Here is a 22,022-nt window from a genome sequence, read left to right on the forward strand (position 1 = left end):
GGCAGCTGCAAGAAGCAGTGGTGGAAGGAGTCAACAGCACCGCGCTGGGCCAGACCGACCCCTACTTCATCGATCCAGTGCCACTAGAACGCCAGGCCTTAAAGTGAGAACATTTTAAAATCCACATCTCCTTCCTAAGTTCATAAGTGATAGGAGCAGAATTGGGCCGTTCGGCCCATCAAGACTACTCCGCCATTCAATCATGGCTGATCAACCTCTCTCTCCTAACCCCATTCTCCTGCCTTCTCCCCATAACCCCTGACATCCGTACTAATCAAGAATTTATCTATCTCTGCCTTAAAAATATCCATTGATCCATCCTTGGGCTATGATCGGACTTTTCAAGGGATCTGCAAGATTGTGTCTCTCGGCATGCTGTTCTTGCTGTTCCATGAACACTATTGTGTTCACGTATGACTGGATCGTATACAGAACAAGCATTTCAATATATCTCTGTACACACGACAATAATAAACTAATCTAAACTTATTTACTCTAACGCGTTTTATCTCTAGTTCATTGACTAAGCAGGAGTGTACTTTATAATCTGAATTGCCAGATCCGTTTCTCCCGGATGAAGAAATCTCCTGAAAGCTTAGATCAATAAAAATCTGGTGGTTATGAACGGGCCAAAACAGCACTTAGCATTGTAAGGTCTGTTGGCTGGGAGAAAGCCTCCGCTCGGCACTTCTCGGTGTTACCAAAATAACACTCAAGCAGAATCTGACCAAGAAAGCTAATCGAAAGGGGGAGACAAGAGACTTCAGAAGAAGACTTGGAAGATGAGGAGAAGATTCATTGGGAAGATATCTTCAAGCAATATCAACAAGTTGGATGCTTTCCCAAAGGTTGCTGAAGTCTGCGTTAAAACCTCCATAACTGGGGGCACAGGTGAACAAATACATATCAAACCAGCTTTACTGTTCTAAGCCTTAGCTTTTCAGGCCATTTTTAAAATTGTAATAGCCTTACAGCGCCAGAGACACAGGTTCGATCCTGACCTTGGGTGCTGTCCGTGTGGAGTTTGTACGTTCTCCCTGTGACCGCGTGGGTTTCCTCCCGGGTGCTCCGAGCGTGTAGGGTGGGTGAGAAAGTGGGATAACATGGAGCGACAGTAATAGGTGATCAATTGAGCACCCGGGAGGTGATCAATTTTCTTTGAGGCACTAATACTAAAAAAACATGATGGTCTCTGCTATGTAGTGGATGCGTGGAACACACTGCCAGGGTGGGGGTGGAATCACATACAATAATGATGTGTAAAAGGCTTTTAGTTTACTTTGGCATCATGCGTTGTATACACACCGTGGCCTGAAAGACCGGTTCCTGTGATGCACTGTTGTTCTGTGTCCTTTTTTCTATGTTCTATAATAAGGGGCACTTAGGCAGACACATGAATGACTTGGACGTCAATGCAGACGTGTTGGTTAGTAAGTTTGCAGATTACACCAGGGTCGCAAAGATTGCAGACTGAGGGGAAGACTGTCAATGTATACAGTGGGATATAAATCAGCTGCAGAAATGTGTGGAGAAATTACTGTTAGACTTTATTCTGAGCAGGTGTGAGGTATTGCACATTGAGAGGTCAAATAGGCGGAAACATTTACAATGAATGGTTTATGGCCGAAGGGCTTGCTCTTGTGCTGCACTGTTCCAGGTTCTGCGTTCTAAGCTATCAAAAGACCCTGTGGATAAGTTGAGGGCTGCACAACGGATACATTGTACAGAAAGTGCATTAATTTAACTTGAACTCTTTCTTTGCAGTTACACTGCTTACTTTCACACTGATGGCCATCCTAACCATTGGGGAGTACTGTTATTATCGGGACACTTGGATCAAATACAGTTATCAAGTTGACACAGATATTTCCAGGTACCTTTTACAGACAATCATAAAGGTTTGATGTGGTTAGAGAGCTGGGAATGATACAGGCAATTACCTCTCACAACAGAACCTCACCCCTCATTCCTATCCCCTTTGTCTGCCTTGATATTCATCGAGGGGATGTTGGCATGACTGGTTGGTTCAGTATTTATTGCCCGTGCTTTCATCAACCCCAGGCAGTCAGTGTGACTACTCGTGCAGTGTTTTAGGGGAAGGGAGAGGCAGAATTTCAGTCTGAAGAAAGGTTCCGACCCAAAATATCATCTATTATTTTTCTCCAGAGACGTTGCCGGATGCAATACTCCAGCATTTTGTGTCTATCTTTGGTACAAACCAGCATCTGCAGTTCCTTACTAAACAAATATACTAGTGGCATGTAAGAGGCTTTTGGATAGGCGCATGGGTGTCCAGGGAGTAGGAAGGAACTGCAGATGCTGGTTCAAACCGATGATAGACACAAAAAGCTGGAGTAACTCAGCAGGACAGGCAGCATCTCTGGAGAGAAGGAGTGGGTGACATTTTGTGTCGAGACCCTTCTTCAGACTGATCAGGGATAAGGGAAATGAGAGATATAGATGATGAGAGATGTTGAGAGATAAAGAACAATGAGTGAAAGATATGCACAAAAATACCGATGATAAAGGAAACAGGCCATTGGTAGCTGTTTGTTGGGTGAAAACGCGAAGCTAGTCCGACTTGGGTGGGGGAGTGATAGAGAGAGAGGCAATGCCGGGGCTACCTGAAGTTAGAGGAATCAATATTCATACCACTGGGCTGTAAGCTGCCGAAGCAAAGCCTGAGATGTTGCTCCTTCAATTTGCTGGGAATGGAGGCGTATGGATCACATGCATGCAGTAGAGATTAGTTTAATCTGGCACAGACGTTGTGGGCTGAATGGCCTGTTCCTGTGCTGCTATGTTCTATGTGGTGAAGTGTGTCGACCACTTGGAGATTTTAAAATAACAAGAGGAGATTGTGTTAGTGCAGGGAAATGGTTCCGAGATAAGCGAACAGCCGTGGTACTAATCCTGCTTTGATGTTTCAAGTTCCTAACGCAGTTTGTCTTATTATTCTAGCAAACTACAAGTAAATATCGACATTACGGTGGCCATGGAATGTGACTGTAAGTATGTGCTGCTGTTGTGTTGGCTGGTTCCAGCAAAGATAGGACCCAATCCCTTCTGACCTGCCACCTGTAAAGATTACACTGCTCACTTCCACTAAAGACATTTACACAGATATACTGTATGAATAAGGAAGCATTAGAGGGATATTTGGTCGAATGCAGGCAAGTGGATCAAGCCCAGAGTGCCAACTAGGTCAACAAGGACCACATGGGCCAAAGAGTCTGTTTCCGTGCAGTGCAGTTCCACGTCTGTGTTATGTGTATGGTCGTCAAGAATGAGGAGGGGCATAGATAATGATGGGGAGACCCAGAAAGGAGGGGGGGGGGGATACAACTGTTGAGAACAAAGGGGTCCCAGCGGGGGGAGGCGGTAGGGATTTGGGCAGCTGCCACGTGCAGCGGCAGGCAGTAGATACAACTGTCCGGTGAACTTTTGTAACTTTGTCAACATCAGAAACATGGCGACAACATGTACTGTCCAAATAATGTCTGCTGTATGATGTTACCAGGTTGCAAGCAAAACAAAGAATTTCACTGTACATGTGACAATAAAGTGGCATTGAATCATTGAATTGAATTTTATAGCTTTAACGACTTCCCCTTAACTACCTCTGAGTCTCTTCCAAAATGTAATTAAAACGACAGACAATACGGACTTTCCTTAACTGGTCGGTCGGTGTTGGCCTTGACTCATTTGGCACTCTCTACACAGGAGGACTGTGGAGGCACTGAGTCCTTCAAGCCAGGTTGTGTTTATTGTCATATACACGGTTATGGTGAGGTACTGATATCATGGAAATCTTGCCAGCAGCAGCATCGCTGGGCACAGAGACTCAGACTACGCACGGAACATAACTTGAAAGCAACGAAAAGTAAAAAATCTGCAAAACAAAACTAGAAAAAAATAAGACAAGACATTGAAGACATTTATTCTGGATATTTGAGAAATCAAGAGATATGGTGTTTGTGCAGGAAGGTGGAGCTGAGGTAAAGGATCAGCCTGGACTTAATTGAACAGCAGGGCAGGAATGAGGGGCTGAATGGCCTGCTCCTGTCACTATTTCCTATTTCATGGCCACACGTACTAGTTGGAACAAAGTAAGAGTGAATGGTATTGGTTTATTATTGCAAGGTGTACCAAGATTCAGTGAGAAACATTGTTTTGCATGATGTCCAGTCAAATCATACCACACATGAGTACATCAGAGTGCAAAAGGGAAATTAAACAGAGTGCAGAATATAGTATTACAGTCATTGAGTAAGTGCAGCATAAAACAAAGAGCAACGGCCAAAACTAGGTAGATTGGAAGATCGGGAAATTCATCCCTAGACGAGGTCTCAGAATAAAAGGATGTACCATTGGGAAGGAGATGAGGAGGAATATCTTTCGTCAGAGGGTGGTGAATCTGTGGAATTCATTGCCACTGACTGCTGTGGAGGCCAAGTCAATGGATATGTTTAAGGCAGATTAATAGATTCTTGATTTGTACAGGTTGTCAGGGGTTATGGGGAGAAGGCAGGAGAATGGGGTCGAGAGGTAGACTTAATGGGCTGAATGGCGTCATGAAGTCCATTCACAAGTCTGATAACAGTGGGGAAGAGGCTGATCTTGGTTGGATGCTCAGGCTAAGCGCTGACCATAGAAGTTGCCCGTTGGGCTGAATGGCCCTCTTTTTGTGCTGTACTTTTTCTCTTAAAAATTGAAATGATCAAAGCGGAAAGAAAAACTGAACAAAAATGGGCATTAGATCATTCCACACTGTTTTTCTTTGTTGTCCAAAGATATTGGAGCAGATATCACTGATCGGATGGATATGGCCGTCAGCGAGTCTGAGGATTTTCATTACGAGCCGGTAAGATACTTTCTCCTTGGTTATCACTGATTTTTTGCAACTAGACTGTGGGTTGGCTCTGCATTACTGCAGGACGTCGGTGCAGGCACTGGGCAATGTTAGACATCTCTATGTTGTCCTTGGTTACAAAACTAAAAGTCACATTGATCTGTCCGTGCCTCAATTCATTGAGCTATCCGAGGGGTTCGTGAACACAATCCGTCACACACATGGCAGGCAGGAAACCAACAGTTTTAGTCTAATCTCCTAGTCTGAAGAAGGGTCTCGACCCGAAACGTTGCCCATTCCTTCTCTCCAGAGATGCTGCCTGTCCTGCTGAGTTACTCCAGCATTTTGTGTCTTCCTTTAGTTTTAGCCTAATTTTAGTTTTAGAGATACAGCACGGAAACAGGCCCTTCGACCCATCGAGTCTACGTTGACCATCGATCACCCATTCACACAATTTCTCTGTTATTCCACTTCCTCACTCCCACCCTACACATTAGGGGAGACCTACAACAACTCATTTACCTGTGTTTGACCCACATCCCTCTAAATCATTCATATGCACCGGTAGACTAAAAAATTGTTTCTACCCATGTGCGATAAAAGAACTTAATTCTAACAGAGAACACTGGGGAAGCACAATATAATTCGGGGTGCAAGATAATGCGCAATATTCTTTTAAAATATTTTTAATACCTATTTATTATTTTTTTTACTGATTTGGGTATATGTGAGTCAATGGCTGTTGTGTTTTGTTCTTTTTAAACCGAAGGAGATGCAATGGAATTTTGTTGCACAGTATTGTGCAATGACAATAAACGTATTCTATTCTATTCTATTCTATATCCATGTTGCTGTCCAAATGTCTTTTAAATGTTGTTATTGTACTTGAACCAACCACCTCTTCTGGCAGCGAGTTCCACACACCCACCTCAGGTTCCTATTAAATCTTTTCTCTCTCGTCTTACTCTCTTGTTCTTGAATCCTCCACACTGAGAATAGGAGTGTGTGTGCATTCACCCTGTCTATTCCCCTCGTGATTTTGTACACCACTCTAGGATCACCCCTCAGCCCCCTGCGCTCCAAGGGATAAAGTCCAAGCCTGGTCAATTTCTCCCTATGAGGTCAGGTCCTCGAGTCCTGGCAACATCTTTGTAGATTTTCTCTGCTTTCTTTCCACCTTAATGGCATCTTACAGCAGAGTGACCAAAACTGAACGCAATACTCTAAATGCATTTTATCTATTTTTGTTGTAATATCTAGACCTATTTTGAACTCTCAGCCGAGGACAGAGCCTGGCAGAGGTAAGACTGGGGAAGGATTTTCTTTTACCAGTTTGACATTCAGCTGCCTGTTTGTGCTCACTAATCTTCACAAAGGCTTACATTTCCTTATAGAACGATGCAAAATATAAATCAACGTTTGCAGAAGGAACACAACCTCCTGGGCTCTCTCATCAAGTCACCGTTTAACAGGACATCTCCAACAGAACATCCAAGGTGAGGTGTTTGGGAATAAAGACTATTCCATGATTATAATCGAGCCGTCCAGTGTACAGATACGTACATGATAAAGGGAATAACGTTTAGTGCAAGATAAAGCCCAGTAAATACGATTAAATATAGTCCGAGGGTCTCTTGTGAGGTCGATAGTGGTTCAGGACCACTCTCTATTTATTGATAAGATGGTTCAATTGCCCGATAACAGCTAGGAAGAAACTGTCCCTGAATTTGGAGGTGTGCGTTTTCACACTTCTGTACCTCTTGCCTGATGGGAGAGGGGAGAAGAGGGAGTGGCCATGGTGAGACTCATCCTTGATTATGCTGGTGGCCTTGCCGAGGCAGCGTGAAGTGTAGATGGAGTCAACGGAAGGGAGGTTCGTTTGTGTGATGGTCTGGGCTGCGTCCACAATTCTCTGCGATTTCTTGCAATCTTGGTCAGAGCTGATCCCAAACCGTGCTGTGATTCATCCGGATAAAATGCTTTCTATGGCGAAGTTCCAAGATAAGAGGGTAGTCACGTAGAACTAAGGTGCATGTGGACGTCTTGTGAATATCTGGGATTCTCGATCCTGGAGGATTCTGGACGCTGGATCACTGGAGGGATTTAAAGATTTGTTTTTAAATTAATGAACTGAGGGTCATGGCGAACATGCAGAAAAGGAGAGTGAGGAATGATCATGTTGAATGGCAGATTAAGAAAACCAAACTGCTTGAGGAATTCTGTGTGTCAGGCACCATCTGTGGAGGGATGGGCAGACAGCATTTGGGGTCAGGACCCTTCGACAGGCAGAAGGTTCCCATCCTAAAGTATCACCTGCACGGCATGGCAGGCTCGAGGGGCTGAATGGTCTACTGCTGCTCCTATATCCTGATCATCTAGCCTCTAGCATTTGAGATTGTTCCTATTATTGTGCAGACCACAACAAATTGTCACCTGATCTATTTGCTTTCTTGAATGGTTAAGAATCCCGATCGATAATAATGATCTCAAAAGGGCAGTAAGTGCTGGAGTAACTCAGTAGGTCAGACAGCATCTCTGGAGAAAACAAATAGGTAAGGTTTTGGGTCGAGATGAGATGTGGACAAGCTTTTCCCTTTGAGAATAGGGAAGATTCAAACAAGAGGACATGACTTCAGAATTAAGGGACAGAAGTTTAGGGGTAACATGAGGGGGAACTTCTTTACTCAGAGAGTGGTAGCGGTCTGGAATGAGCTTCCAGTGGAAGTGGTTGCGGCAGGTTCGTTGGTATCATTTAAAAATAAATTGGATAGGCATATGGATGAGAAGGGAATGGAGGGTTATGGTATGAGTGCAGGCAGGTGGGACTAAGGGAAAAAAGTTGTTCGGCACGGACTTGTAGGGCCGAGATGGCCTGTTTCCGTGCTGTAATTGTTATATGGTTATATGGTTATATGGAGACCCTTCTCCAGTTTGAAGAAGGGGCTCGACCCTAAGCGTCACCTATCTATGTTCTCCAGAGATGCAGCTTGACCTGCAGGGTTACTCCAGCACTTTCTGTCCTTTTGTGTAATAATCAGTATCTGCAGCTCCTCGTCTCTACATAATAATTGTCTCAAATTAGTCGGAGGCTAGCCCAGTTTGATTTAGATTAGAGATACAGCGTGGAAACGGGCCCTTTGGTCCACCGAGTCCCCTCCAAAGAGCAACCCCCCCTACACCAGCACTACCCTGCACACTGGGGACAATGAACAATCTTTACAAAAGCCAATTAACCTACAAAGCTGTTATGTGTTTGGAGTGTGGGAAGAATCTGGAGCACCCAGGGAAAACCCACGTGGTCACGGGGAGAACATACAGACAGCACTCGTAGTCAGGATGGAACCCGTGTCCCTGGCGCTGTAAGGCAGCAACCGCCAGGTTGTTCAGGTGTTGGTGCTTATGCTCTTTACCAGTCTCACCCCTCCCTCCTTATCTCACCCAGCCCTTAAAAACAGTAAAGTGCCTATTAATGAGGCTGGCCCCATTATTTGAAGTGTTGTAGCTTGTGAACTTTAGTCTCCTCAGGCAGGAGAAGTCCACAGACACACAGTCTGAAGATGGACACAAAATGCAGGAGTGACTCAGCGGGACAGGCAGCATCTCTGGAGAGAAGGAGCGGGTGGCGTTCAGGTCGAGACCCTTCTTTAAACCAGCGTCCGCAGTTCCTTCCTATACACAGTCTGAGGAAATGTCTTTATGGTTTTCTTTCAGAGGCGTTGGCACCGGCGAGCCTCCTGACGCCTGCAGGATCCACGGATCAACAGAGGTCAACAAAGCATCGGGAAATTTCCACATTCTAGCCGGAAAGTGAATATGATTGTGTTCTGTGGCTATAAGGTTTGGGGTGATAATTTGAACATGTATTCTGGTGCAAATCAGCCTCGCAACCGTGTTGAGCAAACTCGTCATGGATCATATAGCTGTACAGCATGAAAACAGACCCTTCGGCCCATCTTGTTCATGCCAACTAAGTTCTTAAAAGTCCTTCCTAAAATACCTTCACCTTAACCCTATGTTCTCTAGTTTTAGAGTTCTCTACCCTGGGAAAAAGTGCTGAGCATTCACTTTATCCAAGCCCCTGATGATGTTGTACATTACTCGGGTCACCCCTCAGCCTCCTGCGCTCCAAAGAAAAAAGTCCCTGCCTATGCCCAGCTAACATCCTGGTAAATCCCTTCTGCACCCTTTCAAACCTAATGTCACCCTTCCTGAAGTTGGGTGACCAGAACAGAGCAGAGCGGCACGGTGGCACAGTGGTAGAGTTGCTGCCTTATTGCCCCTGTCCCACTTAGGAAACCTGAACGGAAACCTCTGGAGGCTTTGCGCCTCACCCAAGGTTTCCGTGTGGTTCCCGGAGGTTGCAGGTGGTTGCCGGAGGTTGCAGGTAGTGGAAGCAGGTAGGGAGACTGACAAAAACCTCCGGGAACCTCTGGGAACTGCACGGGTGGGGCACAAAGTCTCCAGAGGTTTCCATTCAGGTTTCCTAAGTGGGACAGGGGTTACACACCCAGAGACCCGTTTTCGATCCTGACTACGAGTGCTTGTCTGTATGGAGTTTATACGTTCTCCCTGTGACCGCGTGGGTTTTCTCCAGGTGCTCTAGTTTCCCCCCACATTCCAAGGACGTGCAGGTTTGTAGGTTAACTGACTTTTAAAAGTAGTTTCTGGTGCACAGGATAGAACGAGTACATGGGTATTGCAGGTCGGTGAGCAGAAGGGCCTGTTTCCACGCTGTATGTCTAAACTAAAACCAAACCTCTCAGGTCATCTGCGTTTGGTTAAAAGTCCAGCATGTGTAATACTTTGTACCTTCACAAATCCTACACCAGTCCCACGTTGTATTCTCTCCACATTCTCTTCCATCCCCCCCCCAGATTCTACCACTCACCTACAAAGAAGGGACAATTTACAGAGGTCAATTGACCTACCTACACAACATGTTTTTTGGGATGCGGGAGGAAACTGGAACATGTGATGGACCGAGCAGTGTCTACCATTCCCTGTGGCCTCCTTCAATCCTGGGGACGGGGGCAATTGGGGCCAGGTTAGATGGGATATCTCGGTCAGTATGGACGGGTTGGGCCGAAGGGGCTGTTTCCGTGCTCTATGACGCTACGACTGAAACTTCGCTGATCTTCACACTCGCTCTAGCTCCTGACATCTCCACCCTCGTTATTTTTCAGATCACAGCAACTCCCAATGGGTCACGCACATGTGCTTGCAGTGAAGAACCTTGAAGGTATTTTAGTGCAAGATGTAATTTCTTGACCCAGCTCGCAGTGAAGCTGACTGATCCCAGGATAACTACAGGCAGACAGACATAAAAAGCTGTGGTCGCTCAGCGGGTCAGACAGCATCTCTGGAGAAAAGGAATGTGACGTTTAGGATCAGGACCCTAATTACAATCCCATTGTTAGAGACTGCACCCATTAGAGAGAGGTGGAAAGTTTAAAGGAGCCGTGCGGGGTAAGTTCATTTTTACACAGAGAGTGGTGGGGGCCTGCAATGTGCTGCCAAGGGTGGTGGCTGCAGATGTGATACTGCATATGCAAGGTCTGGAGGCATATGGATCAGGTGCAGGCAGAGATTATTTTAACCCGATATCATGTTCGGCACAGACGTTGCGGGCTGAAGGGCCTGTTTCTGTGTTGTACTGTTCAGGCACTGAGGAAAGATCCCAAACCCAGAACGTCGTCTGTCTATTTCCCTCCGCAGATGCTGCCTGACCTGCTGAGTTATCCCAGAGGTTCAGAAACAAACGACTGTGGAGATGTTAGTTTACAAAAAAAAGGACACACAAAAAGCGCTGGAGTAACTCAGCGGGTCAGGCAGCATCTCTGGAGAACGTGGAAAGGTGACCCATTGCGTCAAGCTTTTCTCAGACCCCAAGAGGTGGAGGAACGTTGGAGAAAGGAGAAGGCGTCGTTGCTGGGCTTGGATGATGTGCCAATGGAAGAACAGCTCAACATCATGGCGGGCTTGGAACTCGTGAGGCGTGGGCAAAGGGGTACAGGGAAGGCAAGGCCTCCACTGAGGATGGACTGCTCGGGTTTTACAGGGGGAGGTCAGGGAGGCCGGTGAAAGACCCAACAGCCTGGAGAAGGATCCCAACCCAAAACACCATCTCTCCATGTTCTCCAGAAATGCTGCCCGACCAGCTGAGTTACTCCAGCACCTTGTGTCTTTTTGTTTTTACCCAGAAGTTTGTTTTTAGCTCGGCATCCCAGCATTTGCCGTTTCTTGCGTCTCAATCATAAGGGCAGGGGTTTTTGTACTTCTTTGGCGTGTGGGAGAAAACCGGAGCACCCGGAGAAAACCCACAAATTCACTGGGAGAACGTACGAACTCAGCGCAGACAGCACCCATAGTCAGGATCGAACCCAGGGCTCTGGTGCTGTGAGGCTGCAACTCTACTGCAGTGCCACCGTGCCGCCCCTTGAATAGCCTCAGACGGTCTCATCACTATCCTGTGAATCGATAAAACGCACGACTCTTCCCTTCCTTTGCAGTGTACAATTTTTCCCATCGGATCGACCATTTCTCCTTCGGAATGCCAAGCGCAGGATTAATACAACCACTAGATGGCAGTGAGAAGATAACAGAGTCAAGTGAGTTAACAAGTGTACAAGGAATTTCCTGCTCTCTTCCTCTGAAAGGGTTGTCCAATTCATGTTCGTTTCCCGACTCAGGAAACTGTGCTGCTGGAAGTATCTCGTTTAGCTTAGTTTAGAGATATACCACGGAAACAGGCCCTTCAGCCCACCGAGTCCACACCGCAGTAACACCACCATACATACACACACTAGGGACGATTTTTTTAAAACATTTACACCGAGCCAATTAACATTCAAACACTACATATCTTTGTAGTGTGGGGGGAAACCGCAGATCTCCGAGAAAACCCACGCAAGTCACGGGGAGAACATACAAACTCCGTACAGACAGCACCCATAGTCAGGATCGAACCTGAGTCTCGGAGCGCTGTAAGGCAGCAACTCTACTGCTGCGCCACCCTAGTAACAGGTCTCTATTGATCAACTATATTGATGTTCTCTTCTAGCATCCCTGAGGAGTGGTGCAAGTTGATTCCTTGCTTGTATAGAACGTGGCACGCTTTACATTAAATTGCAGATCCTACACTTTGTTGTTCACCTTTGTTCTCCCTGGATTCTCTTTTCTTGTTATGTGTGTTTTTGTTCTATTTTTAAGTGATTATTACAAGCCCTATATAGTTTTTCCCCCCCCAGAATTTGGGACAGTGTGGAATTTTATGTTGATACAAAACAGAACATACAGCACAGGAACAGCCCTATGGCCCACAATATCTGTGTCCAAACACGATGCTAAGGTGAAGGAATCTCCTCTGCCTGCATAAGATCCATATCCCTCCCTGCCCTGTGCATCCGTGTGGCTCTGTGAAAGAACAAACACTTCATATCCTTCAGATTTACGGCCTTTATAAAGACTGATACTGCCACATATTCAGCAGCGTGATTAAAAATTTAAAGCTGATACCAGTGAGTTATAACGACAAGTTAGTCCAATTCAGTTTTATCAGCCACGATCGGGGATGGGTTCTATTTTCACGTTCACAAGTTATAGGAGTGGAATTAGGCCATTCGGCCCATCGAGCCTACTCCGCTATTCATAGAAAATAGGTGGAGTAGGCCATTCAGCCCATCGAGCCTACTATTCAATCATGGCTGATCTCTGCCTCCTAATCCCATTTTTCTACCTTCCCATAACCCTTGACACTGGTTCTAATCAAGAATTTGTCCATCTCTTCCTTAAACATATCCACTGACTTGGCCTCCTGTGATTGCAGACTACCCTCTGACTGAAGAAGTTCCTCCTCACCTCCTTTCTAAAAGAGCGCCCTTTAATTCTGAGGCTATGACCTCTGGTCCTATTCTCTCACCGGTGGAAACATCCTTTCCACATCCACTCTATCTATGCCTTTCACTATTCTGTAACTTTCAACCAGGTCCCCCCTCAACCTTCTAAACTCCAGCGAGTAGAGGCCCAGTGGCATCAAACGCTCATCACACGCTAACCCACTCATTCCTGGAATCATTCTTTGACATATAGGAAATATTGTTTCCTATATTTCTGAAGTTTGTTGGGAATGAGAATTCAACGTTCCAATGAGCAACATGGCTTTTGATGTAAGTCTCATACATACAGTAGCTGTATAGGAAGGTGCTGGTTTATATCAAAGATAGACCCATTAACACCCATCCTACCCATTTTTTATGCTCCACACATTCACACCAACACCCCCCCAGATTTTAAAACCCATCTGCACACTCGGGGCAATTTATGGTAGTCAATTAACCTACCAACTTTAATTTATTTTGTTTAGTTTCGAGATACAGCACGGAAACGGGTCCTTCGGCCCACCAAGTCCACACCGACCAGTGATCACCGCACATTAACACCATCCTACACCAGAGACAATTTTTTTTAAAGCATTTATACCAAGCCAATTAACCTACAAACCTGTACGTCTTTGGACTGTGGGAGGAAACCAAAGTTCTCGGAGAAAACCCACGCAGGTCACAGGGAGAACGTACAAATACTGTACTGACAGCACCTGTAGCCAGGATTGAACCTGGGTCTCTGGTGCTGTAAGGCAACAACTCTACCACTGCTCCACCGTGCCACCCTAAACTATTTGATTCTATGTAATGTGTGAGTTAGAGAGAATGCAAATGTATATGTTTACATACGTGTGCATGATAGAGGGGAAGATAGTGTAAATTGTCCCACTTGGGTGACCTAATCCGAGAGTTCTGGCGAGTTTGCCTTCGACTCGTACTTACAGCATGGTCGTCACAAGGTCATAGGAGGTCTTCATAACTTTCCTTCAGCTCGAGAGTGATCTCCGCGTACTCGAGGCCTCAGCTAGGTCGCGGCGTTATTTTCAATATGTTAAAAAATGCCCACGAGTAAAAAAAGGTTGCCATGGAAAAAATCGATACTTTTTTTACTCATAGGTTTAGTCATAGTAGGTCGTAGCAGGTCGTCATGTTAGTCGTAGGTAATCGAGGGTAGTCGAAGGTAGTCGTGGATAGTCTTCATCATAGTCGAAGGGAGGTTGAAGGAGATCGAAGGAGATCAAGTCAAGTCAAGTTTATTCGTCACATACACGTACGAGATGTGCAGTGAAATGAAAAGGTCGTCTTCACTCTCCACTATTCGGTGTCCAATTTTCCCGAATTTAGTCGTAGCTAGTCGAAGCTGGTCTTCAACGAGGTCGAAGGAGGTCTTCTTCATAGTCGAAAGAGGTCTTCAACATGTCATTTTTTTCAAACTCTTCTAAACTCGCCAATTAGGTTGCCCAAGTGGGACAGCCCCTTAAGTGTGCGTATATTTGAGTGTGTGATGGAGACATAGTGTGTGTATAGATGTGTGTGTGTGTGTGTGTGAGATAGAGAGAGATAGTTTAAGAATGTATGCGTGTGTACATTCTTAAACTATTATTAAAAACAAAATCAGCGGCTGTGCAGAGAATTTGAGTACTTTGACAATGTGATAAAGACCACGTACAAGATGAAACTTCATTCCTTCATCTCTTGTCTGCTCATTGACCCACACAGGATGTAATAGTGATTGGAATGTACCAGAAACATCAACTTAAATCCCATTGTGACAGATGGGGAACTTGAATGCATCATATAAATAAGTAATCTCTCCTTTCATTTTAATTAAAATAAAATTGGAATAAAGAGCTTGCATCACCGATGTAAAAGCCCTTATGGACTAAGAGTACAAATGGAAACGCTCAACCGGTCAAGCAGCATCTGTGAAGAGAGAGAGTTAATGTTTCAAGTTCATTGTCTTTCACCAAGTCACCACTGAGCTATGATGGTCATAGTGATAAACACAGAAACAGGCTCTTTGTTCCAACTCATCCATGCAGACCAAGTTGCCCATTTGCCCGTGTTTGGCCCATATCCCTCTAAACCTTTCCTTCACAAATATTTGTCCAAATATCTTTTAAATATTATTATTGTACCTGCCTCAGGCACTTCCTCCGACAGCCTGTTCCATATATCCACCACCCTTTGTGTGGAAAATGTTGCCCATCACGTTCCAATTGAATCTTTCCCCCTCTCACCTTAAAGCTATAGCCTCTCATTCTTGATTCTTCTACCTTGGGCGAAAAAGGCTCTGGGCATTAATTCTCTTCATGATTTTATACACCTCTTTTAGATCATACCCCTCAGCCTTCTGCACTTCAAAGAAGAGTCCTACTCTGCCCAACCTCAAGTCCCGGGCAACACCCTTGTAAAATCTTCTCTGTACTGTTTCCAACGTAATAATGTCCTGCCTATAGCAGGGTGACTGACAGAAACAGAATACAATACTCCAAGTGTGGCCTAACCAATGAAGCAAGGCTATTGGCCTGACAGGTGAATTTTGCAATTCTCTCCATAGATGCTACCTGACCTGCTGAGTATTTCTCCTTTATTTCAGGTTTTTGGCATCTGCTGTAGGACAGCAGGTAGTTCTGCTGCCTCACAGCTCAGAGATCTGGGCTTGACCCCAACTTCTGGCACTGCCTGTGTGAAGTTTGCACGTTCTCCCCATGACCGAGAGGGTTCCAGCTCTCTCCCACATCCCAAACAACCTAGTATGGTGGGATGAGAGAGAGATTTCAAACCCCAACAAGCAACTCAAGAGTCTAAGAGCTAGCTATAGCATGTAAACAGGCCCTTCGGCCCACTTTGTCAACGCTAACCGAAGTTGGCATATTGGGTTAGTCCTATTTACCTGCATTTGCCCCATATCCCCTTCATCTCTTCCTATCCATATACCTGACCAAATGTCATTTAGAAGTCCTAATTGTATCCACTTCTAAAGCTTCCTCCGGCAGCCTGTACCTGATACATACTAAACGTTGCCCATTAAATCTCTCCCCTCTCACATTAAGCCGATGCACTCCAGTTTTAGAATTCTCTACCCTGGGGAAAAAAAGACTGAGTGTTCACTTTATCTATTCCCCTCATTATCTTGTGCGCCTCAATAAAGTCACCCCTCAGCTTCCTACTCTCATCAGATCATGGAACAAAATTAGGCCATCCAGTCCATCAAATCTACTCCGCCATTCCGCCATTCAATCATGGCTGATCTATCGTTCCCTCTCAACCATTCTCCCGCCTGGTCCCCATAATCCCTGACACCCTTACTAATCAAGAATCTGCCAATCTCCACCTTATAAATATCCATTGACTTGGCCTCCACAGTCGTCTATGGCAATGAATTCCACAGATTCACCATCCTCTGACAAAAGAAATACCTCCTCATCTCCTTTTCAAAGGTACATCCTTTTATTCTGAGGCTGTGGCCTCTGGTCCTAGACTCTCCCACTAGTGGAAACATCCTCTCCACGTTCACGCCACTATTCGGTAAGTTTCAATGAGGTTTCCCCCTCATCCAAAGAAAATTATTCTAGCTTATCCAAACTCCTTAAAACTCAAGCATGCAGGTGACATTGCCCCATTACCATGTTTCCCAGGGAAATGAGGGATGATAAAAAATAAATGCTGGCCACTAACTCACACATCCCACAAATTAGTTTAAATGATTCCGTTTTCTGTGTTTGTCATTTTAACTGTTCAGAACGCTTTGCTTCTGAAGTCCTGGTGCACAGGCATGACACTGGTCTTGTTTCCTTTCACAGATCTGTACATGTTCCAATACTTCTTGATCGTGGTGCCCACTGAGATCAGCACCTACAAGTTCTCCACCAGCACCCACCAATTCTCGGTCTCGGAGCACGTGAGCAAAATGTTAATGGGTCTTCACCATCTCACACCTCAGCACGTTGGGGAAACGTCACGCACTCACATCCAGGGCTTCTTTCATTTAGCGCACAGTGCAATTCAGCACCAGAGTCCAAGAGTGAGACCTGGGTCGCTGAAGCACTACTCCCCACATCTCCCCAGGCCCGCAACCTTGGCGTGATCTTTAATTCCACCCTCTCCCTTGAGCCTCACATCCGCCATGTCATTAAAACCTCCTTCTTTCATCTCCGCAACATCGCCAAACTCAGACCCTCTCTCACACCTCCCGCTGCTGAAAGACTCATCCATGCCTTCATCTCCTCCCGACTGGACTATTGCAGCTCACTTCTCCTTGGCATCAACTCCACCTACATCAACCGACTCCAACTGGTCCAGAACGCAGCCGCCCGACTCATCACCCACACCAAATCCTGGCATCACATCACTCCAGTCCTCAAAAAACTTCACTGGCTTCCCATCTCCCACCGGATCACCTACAAAATCCTGGTCCTCACCTACAAAGCCCTCCACCATCTGGCCCCCCCATATCTCACTGACCTCCTCTCCCCCTACCAACCCTCACGGTCCCTCAGATCCACATCAGCCAGTCTCCTCTCCATCCACAAGTCCAACCTCCGCAGTTTTGGGGACAGAGCCTTCTCCAGGGCAGCTCCCAGGCTCTGGAACTCCCTCCCCCAACTGATCCGCAATTCCGTGTCCCTCACCATCTTCCAGTCCCGCCTCAAGACCCATCTCTTCACCTCTGCCTATCCTTAGCCCCACGTCCCCGTCCCTTTTCATCTGTGCATTAATTGCCTCGTACTGTGTTTTGTATTGAATTCTGTCTTTACTTTGTGTACTAGTCATGTCTCTACTATTTATTTCATTCCCCTTACATGTTTTTCCTCTACATGCTCAATTTTTGTAAGGTGTCCTTGATACTCTTGAAAGGCGCCCATAAATAAAATGTATTATTATTATTATTACTGTGCTGGAATGGGTGCATGGTCAAGTTCATCTAACCTGTGGGGTGGGAGATTGCAACCTTCACGTGGTCAACCCTGTTTCGACAAATGCAATCAACCTGGCGTGCACAATCAAATAGAACAAGTTGTCCTACAACTTTAGGCTGTGCACGCCAAACGCAAGAAGATGATCTAACCTGTCCTTTCAACATTGGTCTGAACTGTATACAGGGGGTTCTGCCATAACCCATATTTCCATAAATTACTATTAAAACACAAAGTACTTGTGCTATAAAAAACAGGAGAAGTGCTCAACCAAGAAAACCCAAAGCCCAAAGCAGTATCTAAACTGCTTATACACACTTCTGCTAAGGACAATAACTAACTCTATTTGCAATATGCTATCGACAGGTTAACATGCACATATAAACTCATCATGTAGATGCAAGTATATCATTGGGGTCAGCAAGTGGGCACCTCCCTTCACTGGTGTTTCGTTGTTAGGCCCATGACATGTCGGGAAGGCTCAGTTAGGATTGGACATAACGTGATTGATGAATGAGGAAACACTCTCTGTATTATGCAGTTTGCATTAGTTACATTGCAATTTGATTGAGAGCTGGAGAATCACTTTAATGTTACTTGGAAATTGCTAAGCAGAAAAAAAAAATTTGCCAAAAAAATCTCTAGGGAGAGTCTAGGGTTATTGAAACCTGAAACCACAAGAATGCTGGAAAGGCCCAGTGCATAAGCAGCAGGACGAAAAGCTGGGCTAACATTACCGATCCATAACCTTACTGTTGAACATACCAGAACACAAACTGTATACAAACAGCATATCAGGTTGCATCACAGCTTGATTTGAGAAGAGCTCTGCCCAAGACTACGAGAAACTGCAGAGTTGTGGATGTGGCCCAGTCCATCACACAGACCAGACTCCCCATCTAATAATAATAATAATAATAATAATATCTGGAATCTCCGACTCCAACTACACTTCATGCTACCTCAGGAAAGCAGCCAACATAATCAAGGATTTTTTTGACTCCAGGGGTCGTTCCCTCTCTCCCCTCCCCAGTCAAAAGCTTGATAGAACATAACACCAGACCCAGAAACACCTTCCCCTCTGTTATCTTCTGCATGGTTCCCCCATAAGATAGGGTGTAGTCCGAATCTTCCAACCTAACTCATAGCAAGCATTGGATTTTTTCCACTGGTACTGTCATGCTACTGTGTTGAAAAGCTATATTCCGCACTCTGGTATCTTTCTCCTTTCTCTACCTCCTGTGCTTGCATATGGTTTCATTATTAGTATTATCCAATTTATTTGGCTGAAACGCACAAACAAAAGAGCTTTTCACTGCATCTCGGTGCACGTGGCAATAACATTCCAATACTAAACAACAAATTGTAACTAAAATTCAATTAAATCCTGAAGGGTGCAGCATGTCCATAGAATTGAAGCACGGTTTGTCAAGCGTCGTGCAAGAAGCTATAGACTCATAGTTCAAGAGTGGGAGTGGAAATGATATGAAAGCTTGTCATGCACTGCATGAGACGGAAATTGGTGTACAATGTAATGCGGGCAGCCCCATGTTAAGGCCATTTAGATGATGGAAATTCACATACAGAATAGACACACAAATCACAGGAGGGAAATATCAAAGACTTTAAGATGAGATGGGCAAAAGAGATGTGCGGGGCAAATTTTGTTTTTACAGAGAATGGTGGGTGCCTGGAACACGCTGCCAGGGGTGCTGGTGGAGGCAAATACAATAGTGAGATTTAAGAGGCTTTTAGATAGGCACAAGTATGCAGGGAATGGAAGGATGTGGATCACATCCAGGTAGAGATTAGTTTAACTTGGCATCATGCTCAGCATGAATGTTGTGGACAATACATCTTCTTGCGTATGGCGTGCACAGCCTAAAGTTGTCGGACAACTTGTTCTATTTGATCTTCTGTGTGTGCACGTCGAGTTGATTGCATTAGTCGAAACAGGGCAGACCACATGAAGGTTGCAATCTTCCACCCCGTGAACAATACATGATTACAATCGAGCCATTTACAATGTATAGATACATGATAAGGGAATTACATTTAGTGCAAGATAAAGCAAAGTTCGATCAAGAATAGTCTGAGGGTCACCAAAGAGGTAGATAGTAGTTCAACAGGTCGGAATTGTCAAGCTTTTGGTCTATTGTATAATTGCAGGAAAAAAGCCTCACGGGAATGATTAGGAAGCACGAGGTGCCAGGAATCCTGGTGAAATATGATCTCAGCTGTCTTAAGATTTTGATCTGCGAGGAAGGAATGTCCCTCAGCCGGTTTCTAATTCGCCTCTGCGGTGTCGTAGGTGGAATATTTTCAACTGCAGGTGGGTGCCTGTGCGAGAGTTGGAACACGTGAAAAACAAATGTCACACACTCTGCTCCCGGTGCATCTAACAGCATTCAACCCCATGCAAAACACAAAGTGCTGGAGGAACTCAGCGAGTCATGCAGCGTCTGTGGAGGGAATGCAATGTCCACGTCTCAGGTCAGGGGAAGAAAGCTTGCAAAGAGGGGTGGAGTATGACACAGCCCAGCAAGTGATAGGTGGATAGAGGTGAAGAGGTGGGGGGGGGGGTTGATTAGCAGGTGGGTGGAGATAATGACAAAGGCTCGAGGGGAATAGGAGACAAAAGGGTGTTGTATAAAGAGGAGCGGTGACATGTAAAGACAGAGGGATATAGGTGAAAGGGAGAGGTTCGAGAATGGGAGGTGAGTGTTCTACTTTAGTACACTCTCCTCATTGATCGAAAGATAGTGTAGAAACAGAACCATCAGCCCACCAAGTCCACACTTTCCATCAATCATCTGTTCACACTAGTTCTATGTTATCCCACTTTCTCATCCACTCCCAAAACACTGCGGGACATTTTCAGAGACCAATTAACCTACACACTTGCACGTCTTGTACATTAAATGGACTCCCAAAAAATTGTAAATTCTCCCTAATGTGTAGGATAGTGCTGATGGCTGGTCGGTGCAGATTCAGTAGCTGAAGAGCCTGTTTCCACTTTATTATATCTCTAAAATCTAACGTTTAAAGTATATTTTTGAGATGTGTGTGCAAACCGAAGCACACAGAGGAATCCCATGTAGTCACTGGGAGAATGTGCACTCTCCACAGACAGGTTCCAAGGTCAGGATCAAACCCGGGTCCCTGGCGCAGAAGCAACGGCTGTACCAGCTGCACCACTGTGAACCTCTGTCTCATCTAGAAGTGCTGCTGAGATCCCTGGATGGCATTGAGGGAGCTGGTGTAGACTTTAGAGATACAGCGCAGAAACTGCCCCCTTCACCCACCGAGTCCGCATCAACCAGCACACTAGTACTATCCTACACACTAGGGACAATTTACAATTTTACTGAAGCCAATAAACCTACAAACATGTACTTCTTTGGAATGTGGGAGGAAACTAGAGCACCCGGAGAAAACCATGCGGTCACAGGGAGAACGGACAAGCAGCACCCGTAGTCAGGATCGAACCAATCTCAGTCGCTGTAAGACAGCCAGTCTATCGCTGTGCCACCATGCCGCCCGTAGGGCCAGGGGTGACATCTCCTACAGTTGTCACGGAAAGTACCTGGGGAGAGGCTGGGTGGGAAAGGATGAGTGAAGCAAGGAGTTGAATGTCATTGTGTGCACACCAAGGTGGGTGCATTAGACTACATCAACCATGCTGCACTCCCTCACTGCCTGCAATGCCACTGTAAACCAGGTGTTTTATGCACAAGCTTCAAGAACTGAACCCACAGATTTGACTTGAGTGAGACCGCTACTACTGATCTCAGGTCGATACGTGTGGTGGGCTCAATCGGATAAAAGGGGCAACATATCTCAATACTTTTGCACTTGTCCTTCCAGGGCTTCTGCACAATATTTGTGGATTTATTATCAATCTTCTTTGCTGCCAGTGCAAATCCAGAAACGAATACAATGGTGAGTTGAAAACAGATTCAAATTTCTTGCAGTTCTGTTCGAGCAACCTCAATCATGTTAAATTAAACTAAGAACCCAATGGAAGTCCATATAATCCTCGTTATTACAGAAGATGGAGGGGAAATTATGTTCGTTTTTGCCCATTGTCCACTATAACCAAGTAAGGGATTCACTTCAACCACCTAGAGGTCACTCTGTAAAGAAACAAATTGTTTTCGAAGTCCTTTTTAACAGATAAATATGTATTTTTGTTACTGCAAACTAAGAGTACTAAAGGCCGTTTGTTACCTTGTTTAACAGACTATCATTGCACAAGTATTGATCGAAGCAACTGCTTGTCAATTTCAATAGCCTCCCGCAATGTAACTGGCAGCCTGTGTGCAGAAAGAATCAGTGGTGTCAGATTACTGTGGTGACACTCCGTCCGTT

The 22,022-nt window shown here is 45.3% G+C and overlaps 1 protein-coding gene across 1 annotated transcript; it reads left to right on the forward strand.

The window, feature by feature from the left end:
• The first annotated feature begins 782 nt into the window (after positions 1-782).
• Positions 783-21,693, forward strand: LOC116984393 (endoplasmic reticulum-Golgi intermediate compartment protein 2-like). Its single transcript, XM_033038549.1, has 12 exons — positions 783-891; positions 1,765-1,873; positions 2,962-3,008; positions 4,794-4,864; positions 6,113-6,153; positions 6,247-6,348; positions 8,564-8,659; positions 10,036-10,091; positions 11,362-11,460; positions 16,539-16,636; positions 19,815-19,983; positions 21,519-21,693. Exons 1-12 carry the CDS (start codon positions 783-785, stop codon positions 21,662-21,664), a joined length of 1,143 nt encoding a protein of 380 aa, XP_032894440.1. The 3' UTR covers positions 21,665-21,693.
• The last annotated feature ends 329 nt before the right edge of the window (positions 21,694-22,022 follow it).

Source organism: Amblyraja radiata, chromosome 20 (assembly GCF_010909765.2).
Source record: "Amblyraja radiata isolate CabotCenter1 chromosome 20, sAmbRad1.1.pri, whole genome shotgun sequence".
Taxonomy (NCBI): domain Eukaryota; kingdom Metazoa; phylum Chordata; class Chondrichthyes; order Rajiformes; family Rajidae; genus Amblyraja; species Amblyraja radiata.